The sequence below is a fragment of the Sesamum indicum genome, linkage group LG7, assembly GCF_000512975.1.
Source record: "Sesamum indicum cultivar Zhongzhi No. 13 linkage group LG7, S_indicum_v1.0, whole genome shotgun sequence".
Classification (NCBI taxonomy): Eukaryota; Viridiplantae; Streptophyta; class Magnoliopsida; order Lamiales; family Pedaliaceae; genus Sesamum; species Sesamum indicum.
The window spans coordinates 9,909,905-9,927,996 of NC_026151.1; the positions used below are offsets into that span (position 1 = coordinate 9,909,905).

Sequence of the window (18,092 nt, forward strand, 5' to 3'; positions counted from 1 at the left end):
AAATATTGTTTCTACATTTTGTTTATCGGTCAATATCTCTGTAGTCGATCTATTGTCGTTAAAGTTAAATGTACACGTAGTATCAATTATAATCTCGGTAACTAGCTTGTTGTTGTCAATAACTAAACTCTTAACCACAAGCGCGCGAATCTACAAATAGTACGGTAGGTTAAATCAAGAATATGAATCCCCACACGTCCCTATTTCATTGCCTTTACATTTCCAAAGCTGCAAGAAAAGTAGAAACTCGCATATGCAGTAGTACCTGAGTGAATGTACGTAAATGACCCTTCAATCCTCCACCCCCACACCACAAAGATAAAGAAAATAAGAAGAACAAGTGAAAAATACAGAGATTCCTCTGATCTCGACGTCATCTCCAAACGAAACACAAATATATACGCATGCATGGTCTCTCTCTCTCTCTCTCTAACTATCTATAAATACTCCTGCGAGGAGCTCCAACAAATTCATGCAGAAAAAAACACCAAGAAACACTCCCCACATATTGAAAACATACATACATAAACAAACCCCACAAATATATATATAAATATAGCTGTTTCTAATTCTCTTCAAGAAAATTACATACACATACACGCAGTGGATGCGTGTAGTGTGTGTATAGATCAATGCCAAGGGACAGAGACCCTCTGGTGGTGGGGAGAGTGGTGGGGGATGTGTTGGATCCATTCACAAGATCAGTGGGACTTAGGGTTATTTACAGCAGCAGAGAAGTGAGCAATGGGTGTGAGTTTAGGCCCTCCCAAGTACTCAACCAACCCAGGGTTGATGTTGGAGGGGATGACCTCCGCACCTTCTTCACTCTGGTATCTATCTATATCACACACACTTTCACCCTCCACTGTGTGTGTTCTTCTTCTGTATCTATCTGTATATATCTATATCTATATATATGATTTATTGGTACTGTTGTAATGGAATTGCAGGTTATGGTGGACCCTGATGCTCCAAGCCCTAGTGATCCCAGTCTCAGAGAATACTTACACTGGTTAGAACACATATAGATACATATATATGTATGTAATTTTCTTGAAATGTAGAGATATTTATTTCTTTTGTTGGGTGTAATTAATTCTCGGGCTTTTTTTGGCTAATTTTATTGTATTTATATTAATAATTATTTGATAACTTGTATATTTTTAAAAAAAATTGGAATTATAATTTTCATATATATTATATATATGTTATTTAATTTTAATTTTTAATGAATTTGGTAAGATAAATTATTGGTAGATAGGGTGATAAATAATCCAAAGGGTATCAAAGATGTATTTGGTTATTGCCCAATAGGTTTTATTTAAAAAGACTGAAAAATATTCTAATTCTTGGGCAGTGAAAATTTCACTTTATTTGCTGTAATTATATATATATATATATTCATAAGAATAAAAATGATTTTATTCTGCAAAAGTAGTTGAATTTTTATTTTAAATTGATTTGATGATATTATAGTTCTATTTTTATTTTTTTTTTGACTGATTTCATTAATTGATTCTCACATGCCTTTCAAAGCAAATTCAAAAAGTACCTTTAGCAATACAAGGTTTCTGTGATCTTCTGTCCCACTTGTCTCATGTGTTTCAAAGCAAATTCAAAAAGTACCTTTAGCAATACAAGGTTTCTGTGATCTTCTGTCCCACTTGTCTTGTCCTATTCTATTCTTACTTGTCCTTTGTTTAAGAATATTAAAAATATATTTTGGTCAAAAAATAAAATAATGTAAATAAATATATTTTTTAAATAATTAATATTACTAGTGCCTTATAACTTCATATATATGCAATATTATCATAAACTTTTGTATTACTCTAATTTTTATTTATAACTAATATATTTTTGTTGATTTCTAGGTTGGTAACTGATATTCCTGCAACAACTGGCGCATCCTTTGGTTAGTGTCTCAACTAAAAACCTCCCATAATTCCAAAAAAAAAATATATATATATATAAGCCATGTAATAAATTAAGAAATTAAACCCTAAAATAATTAAAACAATTGAAACAACACTCGATCTTTATCACAAAATTTACAATCCTAAAGTTCATCCTGTACTTTAACTGAACATATTCACAAATTATGGTTTCACGTCAATGATAATCAAAATTCAAATATATAATACTTGCGTGTGAAATCCAACTGCCCTAAATAAGATTTTTCTCTCGAATCTCGTACTTTGAGAATATTATTATTTTCTCTGTCTTTACGTATTCATACGTGTTTAATTTCTCTTATCTCCTTTATGTGTTTGTGCGTGTTCAATTTCTCTTCCCCCCCCCCATCTCTTTTTAGTCAAACCTTTTTATTTTTCAAGAGTGTTTGTCTAATTTTATTTAAAAGACCTTATAAGTTAAAAATGTTAGATCTTATTTAAAAAATAAGTTCATTGAGTGTTTGAATAAAATAATATTATGAAACTTATGTAATAAATCTCTAATTAATTTTATTACTATTTTTTTAAATAAACTTATAAATTCCTGACGTATCATAATTTATAAACTCTCTAACATCTTACAAGAACTTATAAGTTGATCCAAACACCCTCTTAGCCCAACATGATTAAGAGCCACTACTAACAATTGTGGAGGTATCCCACAGTAGTTATAATGGTGGAGAAGGTATATTTTCTCCACCTTCTTTCCTAAGTGGTAGCATCCTCTGCTTTTTATCCTTATCATGTCCAGCTTAAAAGAGTTTGATAAAATGACATTTAACCAAATTTATGTACCAATCAACAAAAACCCATTATTTTTCATAACTCATTTTCTATGAGTTCATGAGTTTTGGAAGAAAATTTTACGGATAATTATATTTATACCATCTGATTTATAGTTTATTTATACAGAATTACACCTATTTTTTACATAATTACAAAAATCAACCTTGATAGATGAAAAACAGGGGTAGTTTGTGTTATGATGTTGATGTTTTTGGGGAGGGTATATGTGTAATTTTTTTTAGAATCTGGAGATGGTTTTGTGTACAGGATGTCGATGTTCTTGATGGGTGTATGAGTAATTTATTTTAAAAAACAGGAGTGTTGGTTTGTAATTATCCCAAAATATTAATATGGATCATGTTTGTAGAAAAAATAGTAAATATTATGGGTAGATCATGGCACGATACAGTGTCTCAATGTCGATTGACCAGAATTCACACTGTTTGGTATTAATTTGTGATGCAGGTCAGGAGATTGTGTGCTATGAGAATCCTCGGCCGTCGATGGGGATACACCGTTTCGTCTTCGTGCTGTTCCGACAGCTGGGGCGACAGACGGTGTATGCACCGGGATGGCGTCAGAATTTCAACACTAGGGACTTTGCGGAGCTCTACAATCTCGGCTCTCCAGTGGCCGCCGTCTACTATAATTGCCAAAGGGAGAGTGGCACCGGCGGGAGAAGACGATGAATCCAAATTTAAATAAAAATAAATATCCAAATTACCTAAGTCTATAATTTAAATATTAATCTAATCGAGTGATGCTCACTTAGACGTCTATATATATATATAAATATTAAGTTGTGTTACCAATCTTGGTATAATCAACTACTATTAAGAGATCTTTCTCTTCAATTCGCTCTTTTTTGTAACGAAAACTTTGTAATAAATAAATATTAAATAAAAGGAATAAAAATCTTTATACGTAATTTCTCTCAAGATATGATAATGTATATGTAAATACAATTTAAATTTGTACGATTTATCATTAGTGCCATCACATCGTTACAAACACTAGTCGATATTTTCAAATAAGTCTATACAAATCACGACAAAACTCTATAGATAAAATTAATGGGAGCATTTATAAATTTTAACAAACTTTAGGGATAATAATGTTGAGAATAAAATTTAAATTATTAATATTTATTTTCTCGACGTCATCTTTACTTACGATGGTATGATGGAACAAAAAATAAAGTTACAACTTTATAATATTTGGATGGAAAAAAAATATTACGAATGACTAAACGATGAGGTAGACAAAAATAATTAGCACAATTTCACAAATTTTAGGTGTCTATGTTGCTAGACTCCCCATCAAATCAATCAATCAACAAATATACACGTAAACTTAGATATATTTCATCTGTACAATCGATTATGAAATTGTAAATTTAAATATCATAACGGTTAATTTTACAATAATTATCTCATAATTAATTATATTATAATAAATTATGCAATCCTGGGATCAAACTGAACTGAGAGTTGAGATTGAGTGGAGAAGGATGATGTTATAATTCAAACATCCACAAATTGTGGGCATTTGCTTTTGAAGATGATATTGTACGATGTAAAGGTTGTTGCTCCACTACAATATACTCTGCCTTTTGTCGGAAAATTTAATGTAAAAAATAAAAGATGGGCCTGGAGTTGGGCCTTGATTTGAGAGTGGCGGCCCATTGCCCAAAATTTTAGGCGCCAAAAGCAGAAATATTTGGAGCCCATTTTTTCTGCCACTTGGCGGGAACTGATTTTAATAAAATTGAAATTCCGCCGTAATAATAATAATATTATTGTTTTTTAGGGAAGAGTATCATACAATTTTTGTATTTCTTCACTGCTGAAAATTGGAGTAGCTGTAGAAATCTCAATCTCGAGTTCCGAGAAATCGATTTCGTTGTTCAGTTCTGAGTAGTGGTAATTGAAACCCTTTCCTCTCTTGATTTCTCATTTGATTTCTGGAGAAAAATGTTATAAGATGATGGAGGAAAATCATTTTGGTGTAATGGGATTTGGGTTTTCTGTATAATCTGCAGAGTGGTAGGGAATTTGTTTTTAAGAGTTATATAGAAAAACCCTCTTTTAGTTCGGTCGATTCGGTTCAAATTGGGGTCATTTTCGGGGGAAATATGTTGAGAGTCTGAGATTTTTGATTTGGGTTTCTCTTTTTTGGTTCATTTGTTTAATCGTTGCACGAATGGGAGACGAAGAAGTTCGTGTTCTTTTCTGGGGCCTGTCTTACGTTTGTACAAACAATTGATTCGTTGCATGCAGCAATGGGGGAAGTTGAACCGATGCACATTGACGGTCCAGATCAGAAGAAGAAGTCAGTGAAGAGAAAAAGAGTGGAGCCATGTTTATACACACCAAGCTCTGAAGAAAAACAAGCGAAAATTAAGGCATTCCGTGATGAAATTAACAGCCTTGTCAGATTCTGTAAAGATGTGCTCCTCGAAAGTAGAGGGGCGTTGTTGGACAATGTGGAGAAAGTTGGGAATTCTTCTTTGAATAGTGTAATTGCATTTTTAATGGAAGAGAGCGTTCTTCCTTTGTCAAAGCTCGTGGATGAGATTTTTGAGAAAGTTAAGGGCAGAACTGGAGATGTTGATGGTGTTAGTAAGGCTAGTGTGAAGAGTGCTGTGCTTATAATTGGGCAGAGATTATGCTATGGCGTGACTACTGCAGATGCTGATATTTTGGAGGATGATGCTGAGTGCGCACTATGGTGTTGGGAGGTGTAATTTTCAGTTCACTAACTATTTTATGATCATTTCCTGTTGGGAGTAATTGATTTTTTGGTTATATTTTTTTGTGCAATTGTGCTAGACTGTATGTGGGATTACATTTTATTTTGTCACTTCTATTTAATTTTTATTGTTGCGATGTGCTTGCTTGTTTAAGGAAATATGCTATTCAATTTAGTGCTGGGATGCTGGATATGCATTGTGGTTGGCTTTTGGGTTCATTATGGTAATAAGCCATTTTGGTAATGATAAGGTATTTGAGATATTAAAATGGGAGTTATGTTTTCCTCTTTTTGGAGGATCAAAAGGTTGTAAGAATTGAATTTAAATATTTCCTTAGGCAGAAGAATCTAAATTATGGAGCTCTAGTTTGAAATTTGGAGTAAGCTTGTTTTGTATTGAGAGCTTCATTTGGATGTTACAAGAGAAGCCCTATTTATTATCCTTTGGAGGATCAAAGGGTTGGGAGAATTGAATTTGAATTGTTCTTTCAGTAGAAGAATTTGAGTTATGTGGTTGTAATTGGAAAGTCTAGGCATATATATGTGAGTTTCATTTGTTGTTCCATTAGTTTATCTCTCTGCTGGGTGCCATATTTAAGATTCCACACAATTCAACAACTTATAATTCTAGAGGTTTTTGTCTATGCTTAGCAGTTTTTTCATGTGTCTATAACTCTATTATATTCTTTTAATGATCTAGATTGAATATAAGACTTGCTCTTTTATCTTACTCTTGGATTTATGCTTCTTTGGTTTTTGACAAGTGTAGTATTGTTTTACTGAATTCTTTTCTTCTTTATAGACAAGAGATCTGAAGTTGATGCCTAAATTAGTGCGTGCATCTCTGAAAGTTCGGCGAACTTGTCGGAAAAAGATTCAAGAGAGGATTATGGCTGTTTCAGGTAAGCTCCTTTTCGTATGATTTATTGTTGAATTGTTCATAGTGACTGTTATGGCTCCCACATGACATCTATTATGCTTTGTTTATATGACGAACATTTGAAGAGAACAACTAGTGACTCAGCTAACCTTCATCTTTGTGATTTGACTGCTTGTTGCTTGAAGTTGCAAAGAGGCAGAGAACAAGTAGAACCATCTGTCAGATTAGAAACCCATTTTGGAACCACCAGCCATTGATTAATGTTTGAGATATTTTATACGTGGTAAAGGATTTAAGTAGATAGTATTCATTAGGAGTTGATGAAGAGGTGCACGTGGTTGCATATTTTATTTGATATCTGGTGAAAAAAATAAGACTTGAAATCTAGTCTACTCATGATAATGCTAAATTATGCCATGCAATGTTGATCTTTGTAATCCGAAATCTCACCATTATTATGTTTGTTTTCGAGTCTTGTGTAGCCATTTGTCCTATTACATGAAAACATAACAATTTCTTTTTCCTACTAAAAGACTCGGAGATAGTAATGGCTTGAATCTATAGGATTTGTTTTGGATTCTTCTACGAGCAAGGAGGGGTGGGGGTCACTTGTTGTAACTAAAATTAACAAAATAAACCCAATAAAATTCAGAGAGTGAAATAAATATGAGAAAATAACTTTTCATTCATTCACAATATATAAATGATGCGGTCCAACTTGATCATCGTTGCAAAGATTCATTCCTTCATAATAAGTAAATTGGTTACAGTCATTGGTAGACCTAATGACCTACGATTCCTTGCCTTTTTGTTAGTCAAAGGATGTTTATTGGCTAATTCACTTATCAATAACCAACCTTGGGATTGATAACAAGATTTAATTTATCAATAGCATTAGAAATTAGAAGGGCGATCAATTATAACCAACAAACCCCATGAGGGTTCATTTAGATTAAACTGTGTATTATCCCAAATTTAATTGACTACTATAACATAATGAACTGTTGCCACAATAATTGGACTAATCAAACGATTACAATTTGATAGTCTAATTGGCGTGACAAGTACTTTTTGACATTGAACGATGAGCTCTATCTTCAAAAAATAGATTATTTGTAAAATTCTGATAAGAGCATAGAGAATAATACAAATACCTAAATGAATGAAAGTCGAAACAACAATTAGATTGTTACCTTCCCTATTGAGTTTGTGGATTGCATTTCTTGGCTATTCTAATGCCCCTTTTCATCTATCCAACAATATTGAAGTCTTTATCCTCAGTTTTAGAACTTGCTAATCAAGTCAATCTAGTATGATTGTTTTAGATTTGATCATATTGCAGTTTAATGGATAATGTGGTCTATTTCAGCAATGATAAACGCACTGGAGAGGTCAGAAAACCATCCAAACTACCCGCAAGAGCTGACGAAAGCTTCAGACAAGCTCAGTAAAGTTCTACACGAGGCAGATATCCGATTGTTAATGGAGAACATGTCACAAAAGAATGGTGCTGAAATGTATGTATTCCAGGTTATTGTTTTAGCAAGTTGCTTCTGAACTGTTGGCTTAACCAGTATTTTGATGGTGAAGGGCTGAGAAGGAAGCCAAGAGAGAAGAAAAGCTATTAATCAAGCAAATGGAGAAGAACAAAAGAGAAATGGAGAAAGAGAGGAAGAAGATGGATCGTGTGCTTCAGAAGGAAAAGTTGCAAAGTGTACGTGCCACTCAACCTTGTATGTGATATTTAAATGGTTTGAAAGGATTCTGTTTGTTATTCTATTTGAAACTTTTTGTTAACTTTATGTACAATGTAAAAATCAGAGAAGATTGAATGGTGTGAACTAGTGTATTGGACCTTTGGACACTCTATATGATTCTAAAATGCATGGTTTGGTATCTTGTACTGTCATGCCTTTGCAGTTGACAGATTGACCTTAATATGTCCTGTATATTTCCAGAAGTATCTGTATCATGTATCTTAATGAAGTGTACATGTAACACATCCTTACAGGAAAAAGAGCTGAAGCGGTTGCATGATGAGGCAGAAAAGGAGGAGAGGCGACGCCAGAAAGAAGAAAATGATATGCAGAAACAGCTGAAAAGGCAGCAAGAGGATGCAGAGAAAGATCAAAGACGCAGGGAGAAGGAAGAAGCTGAAATGAGAAAGCAACTTGCTCTCCAGAAACAAGCATCGCTCATGGAGCGTTTCCTTAAAAGAAATAAAACTGATTCGACTTCTCAAAATGACAGTTCTATGAGCAAAGCAACCACTTCTGGGTCATCTTCCAACATGCTTGAAAGGACGTCTGAATCAGTTACTCTAGTAATGGATTCTGTATTGTCCCAAAATGGTGGACTTGAGGTGGAAGATATATGGAAGTTAGTTCCCTTAACCTTCTCCCTTTTATTGTTGATATCCTCAAGAACTTTTCAGTGTACCCAAGTGTAAGATTTCATTTGCCTTACCTTTTGCAGGTCGCACTTAAATTCTTGGTGCCTCATTGGACATTCGATGCGTTCAAGCAGGAAAATGCGCTGGGGCATTCGTCAGAAACCTAAGACCAAACTGGTCAAGGAACTCAAGCTTACTACAAATAAAGAACTGACTTGTGATGAGGACTTGAATGTAGAGAAGTTTGTGGGTGGATGGGTTGACCAAGATGTTGATAGAAGACTGTCGCAGATGAACACCGATAGCAGTCCTCTTCCTAGTACCCAGAAGCGAATTCGAGCTAAGCAGCTGTTGCAGTTTGATAAGAGTCATAGGCCTGCATTTTATGGTGTTTGTCCCAGGAAAAGGTGAATCTTATTACTGAATAATATCTTTATGTATTCTAGCCAGGTTGCTGGAGGAAATTTCTTTTGTATAAGGAGAAACGATAATGGTTTGCCTTGAACTCCAAACTTTGTACGATTTAGGGTATAATGTGATTCGCATGGTTAAACAATATTGCCATTCTGATTAGTTGGTGCTCTTTTTTCCAGTCAAATTGTTGGCCCACGCCACCCTTTTGTAAAGGACCCAGATATAGACTATGAGATAGATAGCGATGAAGAATGGGAAGAGGTATACTAGCCCTGTCATAGTAGTGGTTATTCTCATAATAACATTTGGAGCTAAAGATTTGATTACACAGGATGAACCTGGTGAAAGCCTATCAGATTCTGAAAAGGATGACGAAGATGAAAGTGCGGAGGGACATCTAAAGGATGATGAAGAAGAGGAAAGTGAAGATGGATTCTTTGTTCCTGATGGATATCTCTCGGAGAATGAGGTATACCTATCATTGCACTGTGTCTAATTATATTTTCAGCATCTCTAATGTCCATCACTATGTATTGGTGTAACTGTGAAAATGGTGAAATGCTTCTATGCGCCTGTGTGTTTTTATAGTTACACAGCTATTATATGTGAATGTTACTGATTATTATTAATTATCACAATAGGTAACTAGTAATATATTATATATGTACAGTGATAATCTAGTAACATTAATAATTGCAGTTGTCACTATATATTGGTGTATCATTAGCTAATTATCCATACTACATAATGATTTATATAAAATTCTTTGTCACTAATAAATTTTTTAAAATTATGTACCAGATTGGTCCTGTTCAAAATATATTTAAGTGTAATTTAAAAAAATATTTAATATTTTATCACTAATTATAGTGTAATAAAATTCAAATAGAAAATCAAGGCTGCTAGTATGTTTACTACTAGATTTGAATGTCCTCACAAAACATTACAAAAAAAATTGATTATTCCCATATAATGCTATAAATCACTACACATTACTGCTGCAATACATTCTTGAATCTGAGGAACAGCTAGAATGGACTTTCAATGCACTTTACAAGTCTTCTCTTGCCTTGTGAGAGGTGGTATGGTGTTGGGGAGGGGCGGGTGGTGGAGTGAGCTAGTTTCTTAAATTTTGTGGAGACGTTTCCTTGCCTGCTTAGAAATTTATTGTCTTTGGGTGCACAGGGAGTGAAGGCCGATGAAGTAGAATCTGATGATTTGGTTGAGGAAGTAAGAAATCTGCCTAATTCTGAACAGCAAGTGCAGAGTGAAGAATTCTGCACCTTGCTCCGGCAGCAGAAATATCTGAAGAATTTGACAGAGCATGCGCTTAAAAAGAACCAGCCATTGATAATATTGAATCTTATGCATGAAAAGACCGCATCGTTATCAGCTGAAGAGCTCACTGGTACAGAGAGGCTTGAGAGAATGTGCTTGCAAACACTTTCTATGCGTCCTTTGCCTGGTTTCCCAGATATAGAAATATCAACTCATAATGATGTGGTGGATGAGGATCAAGAAGCTTTCTCTGCCAAATTAAGTACAAAACTGCCTGCAACTGCTGCAGCTTTAGTAGACTCGGACTTGCCTCAGATTGTAAGTTATTTGTTTTGTTGCAGATTCGCCTATCTCACATTTCTCGTACAGCTTCTCTATGTTCTCTGGCCTGGTCTGTGCACTTGTGCTAATTGAGAAATTACTATGTGCAAATGACTTGTTTAATATTCCAAAAGAAATTCGTACAGTTTGCAACTAACATTTTTATCTTGATTAAATTTTACAGATATCTGTCATTCAGTCATGCCCACACAGTATTGGAAAGATAACAAAGTCACTACATAATAAGTTTCCAGATGTGCCAAAATCCCAAATAAGGAATAAAGTGCGGGAAATATCTGATTTCTCTGATAACCGTTGGCAGGTGATTGAACTTATACTCTTTAAGATCCAATGATTCATGTAATAGTTTACTGCCTATTTATGTTTTTGTTTGTTGTTTATTTGGAAATAGAATTTTCTCATTTAAGAGGTATATGTGTGACAAGTATGATATGAAGTGAGGTCTATATCATATATTCTTTCCTTATTGATTTTTTGTTTTCATTGTAGTATATAAATGAGTACCATAATTTATTCATGCTGAATATGGTAAAGAGCTTTGAATGACTTAATATGGAGGTGTAGGAGGTTGGTGACTTCAGCTTTTCTAGAATGTAATGTTTTACCATTGTGAATATTATGTGGACGTTACTTGGGAAAAATTTAAATTTATTTTGAATTTTATTGTGCTTGCCACAGTTTTGATTTTCTGATTTTGCTACTTGTATGATTCAGGTTAAGAAAGAAGTTCTGAGCAAGCATGGCCTTGCTATATCGCCAGGTATTGAGCTATTACCATGGTCGCCAGCCTACCATGTCACCTACGGTTGTAATACTTTATTCCAAGCATCGTCTGATCTACTTGATTAAATCAATTTTCGTGTGTATTTCCAGAAACGACTTGTGGGAAGACAAAAAGCATTGCTACATTCTTGAAAAGATGCTTGCCTCCATTGGGAACGACTTTGAACTTTAGTGAATCATCCCCACAATCTTGTGAGAAACATGCAGCCGCTCTTGAACCACCCCATGATGTCTCATTTGAACATTGATGAGCATCGTGGGTTCTTTTCCGTATCTCATATGTAACTAGTTCAATCATGTAAGTGTTGCTAGCATTGCAAGTTTCGGCAATGTCTCTTAACAGTATGTTGTCCATTTAAATGATAAGAATGTTTTGCTAGTACCTCAAAACCAAGACGATGGTACAGGAAATGGGTTTCGACAGTTGTTGCAAAACTACAGTTGTGAGTCTTAATGTTGGTAATGAGCATTGATGTGTTAAGAGGTAGAGGCTATGGGTGGCATTAGATTTGATAGTATATGATATAAGTGGTGTATAAAGGTTAAGCATTTTTACAATAAAACACTCTACTTCATTACTCCATAACAACCATTCATTCTTTTCCTTTTTATATTTTTTATTTTAATCAAAATAATTTATACAAAGTAAGATAAATATTCAATTTAAAATTTTTATTTAATTAAGTAAAACAAATGGATAATTATAAAATAAAAAAATATTGATATGCAATTAATTTTAAAGATATGGTAAAAAAGTGAAGCTGTTAAGGTTATTTTTGTCAATTACATCTCATTATGAGACTGACAAGTACAAGCAGAGAAGAGGGTGTTGTACGTGTGAGTGTGATGCATCATCGTAACCATCGCCTTCCAGAAGTGGTCCAACTGAGCAATCAAAAACCAAAACCACACAACTATTCAGTTACAATCCCTAACGTTTTCTCCTACTCCTCTCTCTCTTCTTCTCCCTTTTAAGCATTCCTCTCTCTCCAACCTTCACTCTCCCATCTCCTTGTGTTTGTTAAATTTCTTCCCATTCCCATCCCACCCACAATCCGTTTGATAAAATTTCCTCAAGAAAACTAGATTGACGTTTGGTTTCTCGTTTTCAAGAAATATAGGCAAAATGGCACTCAGAGTCAGCTTTGTTCCCCACAGGATCCCTGCTTTTCCTGCTTCTCAGCTCAGATCTCACAGAGTTTCCATGGCTTCGACTCTTCATTCTCCCTCTGCGTGAGTTTCTTCATTTGTTTGTAAAATAAACGTTCCTTTTGTTGTTTCTCGATGATAAATGGTTTAAATGGGGATCGACTATCAAACTTTCGCTTTTCACTTGGTTTTCTTGGATATTTTTAACCCCTGTTCCTTTTTTCTGTTGTGGTACTTGTATTGAAAATGTAATGGCCATGTCAAAGACGGATTTGGGCTTCTTGTTTATGCTGTATTGATCTGAATTTGTGGTAATTTATTCGCTGAACAAGTTGCATGGTAGTGATCCATCTAATGTGCGTTGCCATTTGTGGAATTCAAGAGATTATTTTCTTGCTCTTTAACTTCTTTCATATTATTATGTTAACAACCCCAATGAATACTTTCCCACTATGCTAAACCTCAGCTTTCCTTGATTTAATTGATGCATGCACACCTTTCTTGTTCTGTGTCCACTCACATATTTTTTAACTGTTTTATTTTCTTTTTCCTAGTAGCTTTTTCTCTTCTTGTTTTATGATATTAGTATTTTCTATCTGTTATGGTTTTCCCTCCTTCCTTTCTCTCCTACATTTTTTTTTTTGGTACGAGTGATGGAGGGGTGTGTTGATGGTAATGGTGATAAGTTTGTTCAATGATGCATGCATGATCTTATGGTTGTCTGTTTTGATAGACGGATAAGATGCTTATGGGTGGATGTTAAGCATGGGTGGCTTATTTTTTAATAATCTCATAGTACAATGTAATATAATATTTTATGATTTGATGAACCATGTGTATGAGTTGAAAATTGAATATTGTCTCTGATGTTTTCTTGACCTTTTTAACTGTGTCAGTTGACATTTATTTTATGTTTTATGAAGTTATTTTAGACGGTCTAATTTTATGTTAATATGTATTTACCATTGTGGTCACGCATGTTGCAGTAGCAGTGTGGATCTGTTGTTTACTTTAAGTATTGGTGCGTCGCCAATTACACCAAAAATTTTACTTTTCTTTTTCTTATGTTTCTTGATCCTCTTTGAGTTGATGCAAGTTTGGTGGCATCTTTGTAATGATTGACCTAGTTTTTCTCCTTTTCATTTGAACTAGTAATCAAATTTCATATGTATCCTCTTCTGGGCTCAAAGTACTATGAGAATTGAGCGGTTGGTTAGAACTATTATTTCTTCTGTGCCTAAAATTTTCCTGTTTTAGTAGTTATACCTATCCAATTCACTTTTTCATTTTCTACACAATGAGGTGGTTGGTGTAGTTTGTCACGTTTCTTTCTTGACTTGGATACTTTTATGGGTATTTTGTCATCTTGAAACTAATGGTACCTTGATTGTGTTTACTCTTAATTATTTTTCCTATGCCCTTCCTCTGAAAGGAGAGGAACAGAGAAGCAAAGAGGAATCATTTGTAAGGGCAGCTTGTTGCAAAGACATGTCCGTTGTCTTCCTTTGCAAAGTTGAAAGCTGTGGATTTTAATTAGTTTTCTCCTGTTAGGCAGTTTTGATATATCTAGGATATTTTTATTCAATTATCTCCATAGGTGCTCTTTGGAAATTGATGGGTTTATGACACTCCATATCATTTCCTAATGAGTATGTGCTTGTGAATGCATAGTAATATGATGATTTTTATGATATTAGTTCTGAATTAGTTTATTAGCTTTACTTGATGAACAATTTATTGAATCATATTAACCTTACTAATAATTGTTGAAGACCCATTTAGTAGTGAAACAAAGGCTTGTTTTCTATTACAAAACCTAAGCAAAAGTTTGATAATTTTCAGAATGTAATTCCATTTGAAGTCTGATCCATTCTCGTGAGAAGAAAAATTTTCCGTCGCGTGTATATTCCCACTGCTTTAACTTATCCTGGTCCTCTGATGATCTTGGCCATTTGTCCCTAAACTTGCCTGCATACTTACAATAACATTGTGGTTCTGTTTCGTTTCATCCCCATGAACTCATTATTTCGCATCAAGGAATGTATTGATTAGAGACATATTTTAATATGCCGTCTTATTTTAAATTAATTGAGACACATCCTGATTTTATCAATCTTATTGCCTCGTTACTGATTTTATTCCCAATGCATGTCTGAGAACTTTCCTTTTATCTATCCAGAGAGGTTGGAAATGTTAGAAAGCCTTTCAGTCCACCGCGAGAAGTGCACGTCCAAGTGACCCATTCCATGCCGCCAGAGAAGCAGGAGATCTTTAATTCGCTGCATGATTGGGCTGAAGAGAACATCTTGGTGCTCCTTAAGGATGTTGAGAAGTGTTGGCAGCCGTCTGACTTTCTGCCCAATCCATCATCACCAGGCTTCCATGATCAGGTCAAGGAACTGAGGGAAAGATCCATGGAACTTCCAGAGGACTATTTTGTTGTTTTGGTCGGAGATATGATTACAGAGGAAGCACTTCCAACTTATCAGACTATGATCAACACGCTAGACGCAGTCCGAGATGAGACAGGTGCTAGCCTCACTCCATGGGCTATTTGGACTCGGGCATGGACTGCTGAAGAGAATAGGCACGGTGACCTTCTGAACAAATATCTTTATCTTTCTGGACGTGTTGACATGAAGCAAATTGAAAAAACAATACAATACCTGATTGGTTCGGGAATGGTAAGTTATTCTCTTATCCGATATACGGGCTCTGTGCTTTTGCATTGAGTATGCTAGCGAAGTAATATGTAAAATCATCAATCAACCTTATTCCTGAAAGAGAAAATGGAGTAGATTTTGCTGAAATTCTTCTGTGCAAATGCTAAATATCAGAACTGTGGAAATTGAAGCAATGCTTTGGTGCTTGTTTGGATTAAAGCAAAAAAGCTATTTAGGAAATTTATGTAATCCCGGTGGGCATCTGACTTTTCTTCTTGTATGTGTGTGGCATTTTTTTATATGAAACCCCGATATTTGCCTCTTTACAGCTCACATACTGAGATATAGGTTTTAACTTTCTCCATACGTCTTCTGAAATAACAGGATCCTCGTACAGAGAACAACCCCTATCTAGGATTTATCTACACTTCATTTCAGGAGAGGGCAACGTTCATTTCTCATGGGAACACAGCCAGGCTTGCCAAGGATCACGGGGACTACAAATTAGCTCAAATATGTGGCACCATAGCAGCAGACGAGAAGCGCCACGAGACGGCCTATACCAAAATTGTGGAAAAGCTCTTTGAAATCGACCCTGATGACACAGTATTGTCTCTTGCTGACATGATGAGGAAGAAAATCTCCATGCCTGCTCACCTGATGTATGATGGCAAGGACGACAATCTGTTTGAACACTTCTCAGCTGTGGCACAACGGCTGGGAGTCTACACTGCTAAGGACTATGCCGATATATTGGAATTCTTAGTAGCAAGATGGGAGGTGGAGAAGTTGACAGGTCTTTCCAGTGAGGGCCGGAAAGCACAGGATTACGTGTGTGGTTTGCCACCTAGAATTAGACGGCTGGAGGAGAGAGCACAAGCCAGGGCAAAGAAGAGGTCGGCTATTCCCTTCAGCTGGATTTATGGTGGCAAAATCATGATTTGATTACTGGGAAACATCAGAAAGGTTGGCATGTTTTCGTCTCGTCTCCATCATGAATATGAGTTGGAAAAAGAATTCAAATGGGATCTTTCTTTCCTTCTCTTTTCTCTCTGTTTTGAGGAGTTGGTTTGATGTTCCAACGTCGTAGGAGTGTAGGAATTGTGTTGAGTAAAATTTTGCCTGAGCAACAAAAGACAATCTGCAGTTACATAGTGTTCCCTTTTGTTTCATGATTTCGATCTTCTTGATCTTCACCTCGTTTTTGAATTAGTACTTGATGCTTTGACTTGGGATGGAAATGGTTTGCAAATTTTGAATCTATTTATGGTTTTACGTAGTTTCATTGATTTTTTAGCTTAAAAACTTGTCTCAACTTAATTATCCGGATTTCTTTTTGCAATATCCAACACATTAGAAACAGATATAATAGTTCTAACACGTTATTTACCGCATCCGATACATTTTGGACACGACAACGATATTACTACTGATTGTCTTTCTTATTTTGCTGGATTCCCGCACCTTCCACGGACCTGTTATCCCCCAATTGTTGTGCCTATTTGTTCTTGCATCGTACGTTTTAGGAGGAACTGAATTTTAACCCTTTTCTTTTCTGTTTTTTGGCGACGAAAGAAATAAGCAAAAAATGAAAAAAATTCCACAATCATAATTTGAGGTTGTGGAATTCAACTTGTATTAAGGATTTCTTGATTTGTTTGGAAATGTTTTGATCAAACGGATTTCTTTTATTATGGTTTCAAATTATTTTACTATAGGTGCCATTTTGAATATTTTTTCAAAATTTTCACTCAAATCCAAATCTGTCCATATAAATCTCAGTAGAAAATCAGCTCAAATCAATTAATAATGGAAGGACCAAACCCACAATAAAATAATGGTTGTTGATCGAAAATAATTATTTAATTTTAATGACTAGTGTATGATTGTTATAATTATTAATTATTGTTAAATATAAATATTTGATATTAATAATTATAATTAATTTATTTAATAAATAATAATTAATCACTTTTGCTTAAAAAAATAATAATAAAAGGATAAAACCCACAACAAAATCAAGAATAATATACTTTATCCATCATCACAACAATAACCCCACATTACCAAAAAAATAATAAAATAATATCACCCTATATACCCAAAATAATAATTCCCGCAAAAAGAAATTCAAATCTTGAATTAAACCTGAAAAGGCCATGGTAAAGTCTTCAAATCCTCCTCATCTTGAACTTTGGCGCTCCGCATTCCACCATTACCGCCCTTCCTCTCCACATACGCATTGTACTTGAGGAAGAAGGCCAGTGTCAGCACCGCCCACTCCAAGCAGAATATAACCACGCATAATCCGCCTGCCAGGTATCACCACCGCCTGCCAGCTTCAGTATCACCACGCCGTCTTCCTCCCTCACATACGATTTCAGGTTGCTTAGGAAATCGGACGGCCGGGTGAAGATCAGCACGGAGACCGAGCCCTGGAAGATCGCCGTGAGAACTGTGGCCACCATGTGGGCGCCGTAGAACTTGGAGTCGCCGCGGGAGGCGGCCGCGCATCCAGAGATGGCGCCGGCTATGGTGACGATGTGGAGGAGAATGAGGAGGCCGCCAACGAGAGAGGGGATTAGGCGGAGAGATAGGGTTAGGAAGATGCAGCTGGAGGCGGCGCCGAGGAGGATGTAGTTGGTCAGGAGGAAGACCTTGTGGGTGTGGGGGTGGGAGGGTTCACCGGCGGGGGGGGG

The 18,092-nt window shown here is 35.4% G+C and overlaps 3 protein-coding genes and 1 pseudogene across 4 annotated transcripts; 3 read left to right on the forward strand and 1 right to left on the reverse strand.

Moving 5' to 3' along the window:
* On the forward strand, positions 307 to 3,549 carry LOC105166880 (protein HEADING DATE 3A). Its single transcript, XM_011086383.2, has 4 exons — positions 307 to 830; positions 951 to 1,012; positions 1,875 to 1,915; positions 3,207 to 3,549. The coding sequence occupies exons 1-4, from the start codon at positions 633 to 635 to the stop codon at positions 3,428 to 3,430; spliced, it is 525 nt and encodes a 174-aa protein (XP_011084685.1). The 5' UTR covers positions 307 to 632; the 3' UTR covers positions 3,431 to 3,549.
* On the forward strand, positions 4,557 to 12,110 carry LOC105166881 (chromatin assembly factor 1 subunit FAS1). Of its 2 annotated transcripts, XM_011086385.2 has the most exons (13): positions 4,557 to 4,663; positions 5,021 to 5,481; positions 6,295 to 6,394; positions 7,742 to 7,889; positions 7,963 to 8,086; positions 8,384 to 8,751; positions 8,848 to 9,171; positions 9,358 to 9,439; positions 9,510 to 9,647; positions 10,364 to 10,774; positions 10,962 to 11,099; positions 11,513 to 11,558; positions 11,672 to 12,110. In XM_011086385.2, the coding sequence occupies exons 2-13, from the start codon at positions 5,023 to 5,025 to the stop codon at positions 11,827 to 11,829; spliced, it is 2,496 nt and encodes an 831-aa protein (XP_011084687.1). In that variant the 5' UTR covers positions 4,557 to 4,663; positions 5,021 to 5,022; the 3' UTR covers positions 11,830 to 12,110. The 2 variants fall into 2 exon arrangements, with proteins under 2 accessions (XP_011084687.1, XP_011084686.1); XM_011086384.2 differs by having other exon boundaries at positions 4,557 to 5,481; positions 11,672 to 12,109.
* On the forward strand, positions 12,416 to 16,656 carry LOC105166882 (stearoyl-[acyl-carrier-protein] 9-desaturase, chloroplastic). Its single transcript, XM_011086387.2, has 3 exons — positions 12,416 to 12,814; positions 14,910 to 15,414; positions 15,778 to 16,656. The coding sequence occupies exons 1-3, from the start codon at positions 12,708 to 12,710 to the stop codon at positions 16,336 to 16,338; spliced, it is 1,173 nt and encodes a 390-aa protein (XP_011084689.1). The 5' UTR covers positions 12,416 to 12,707; the 3' UTR covers positions 16,339 to 16,656.
* Positions 17,397 to 18,086, reverse strand: LOC105166937 (annotated as a pseudogene).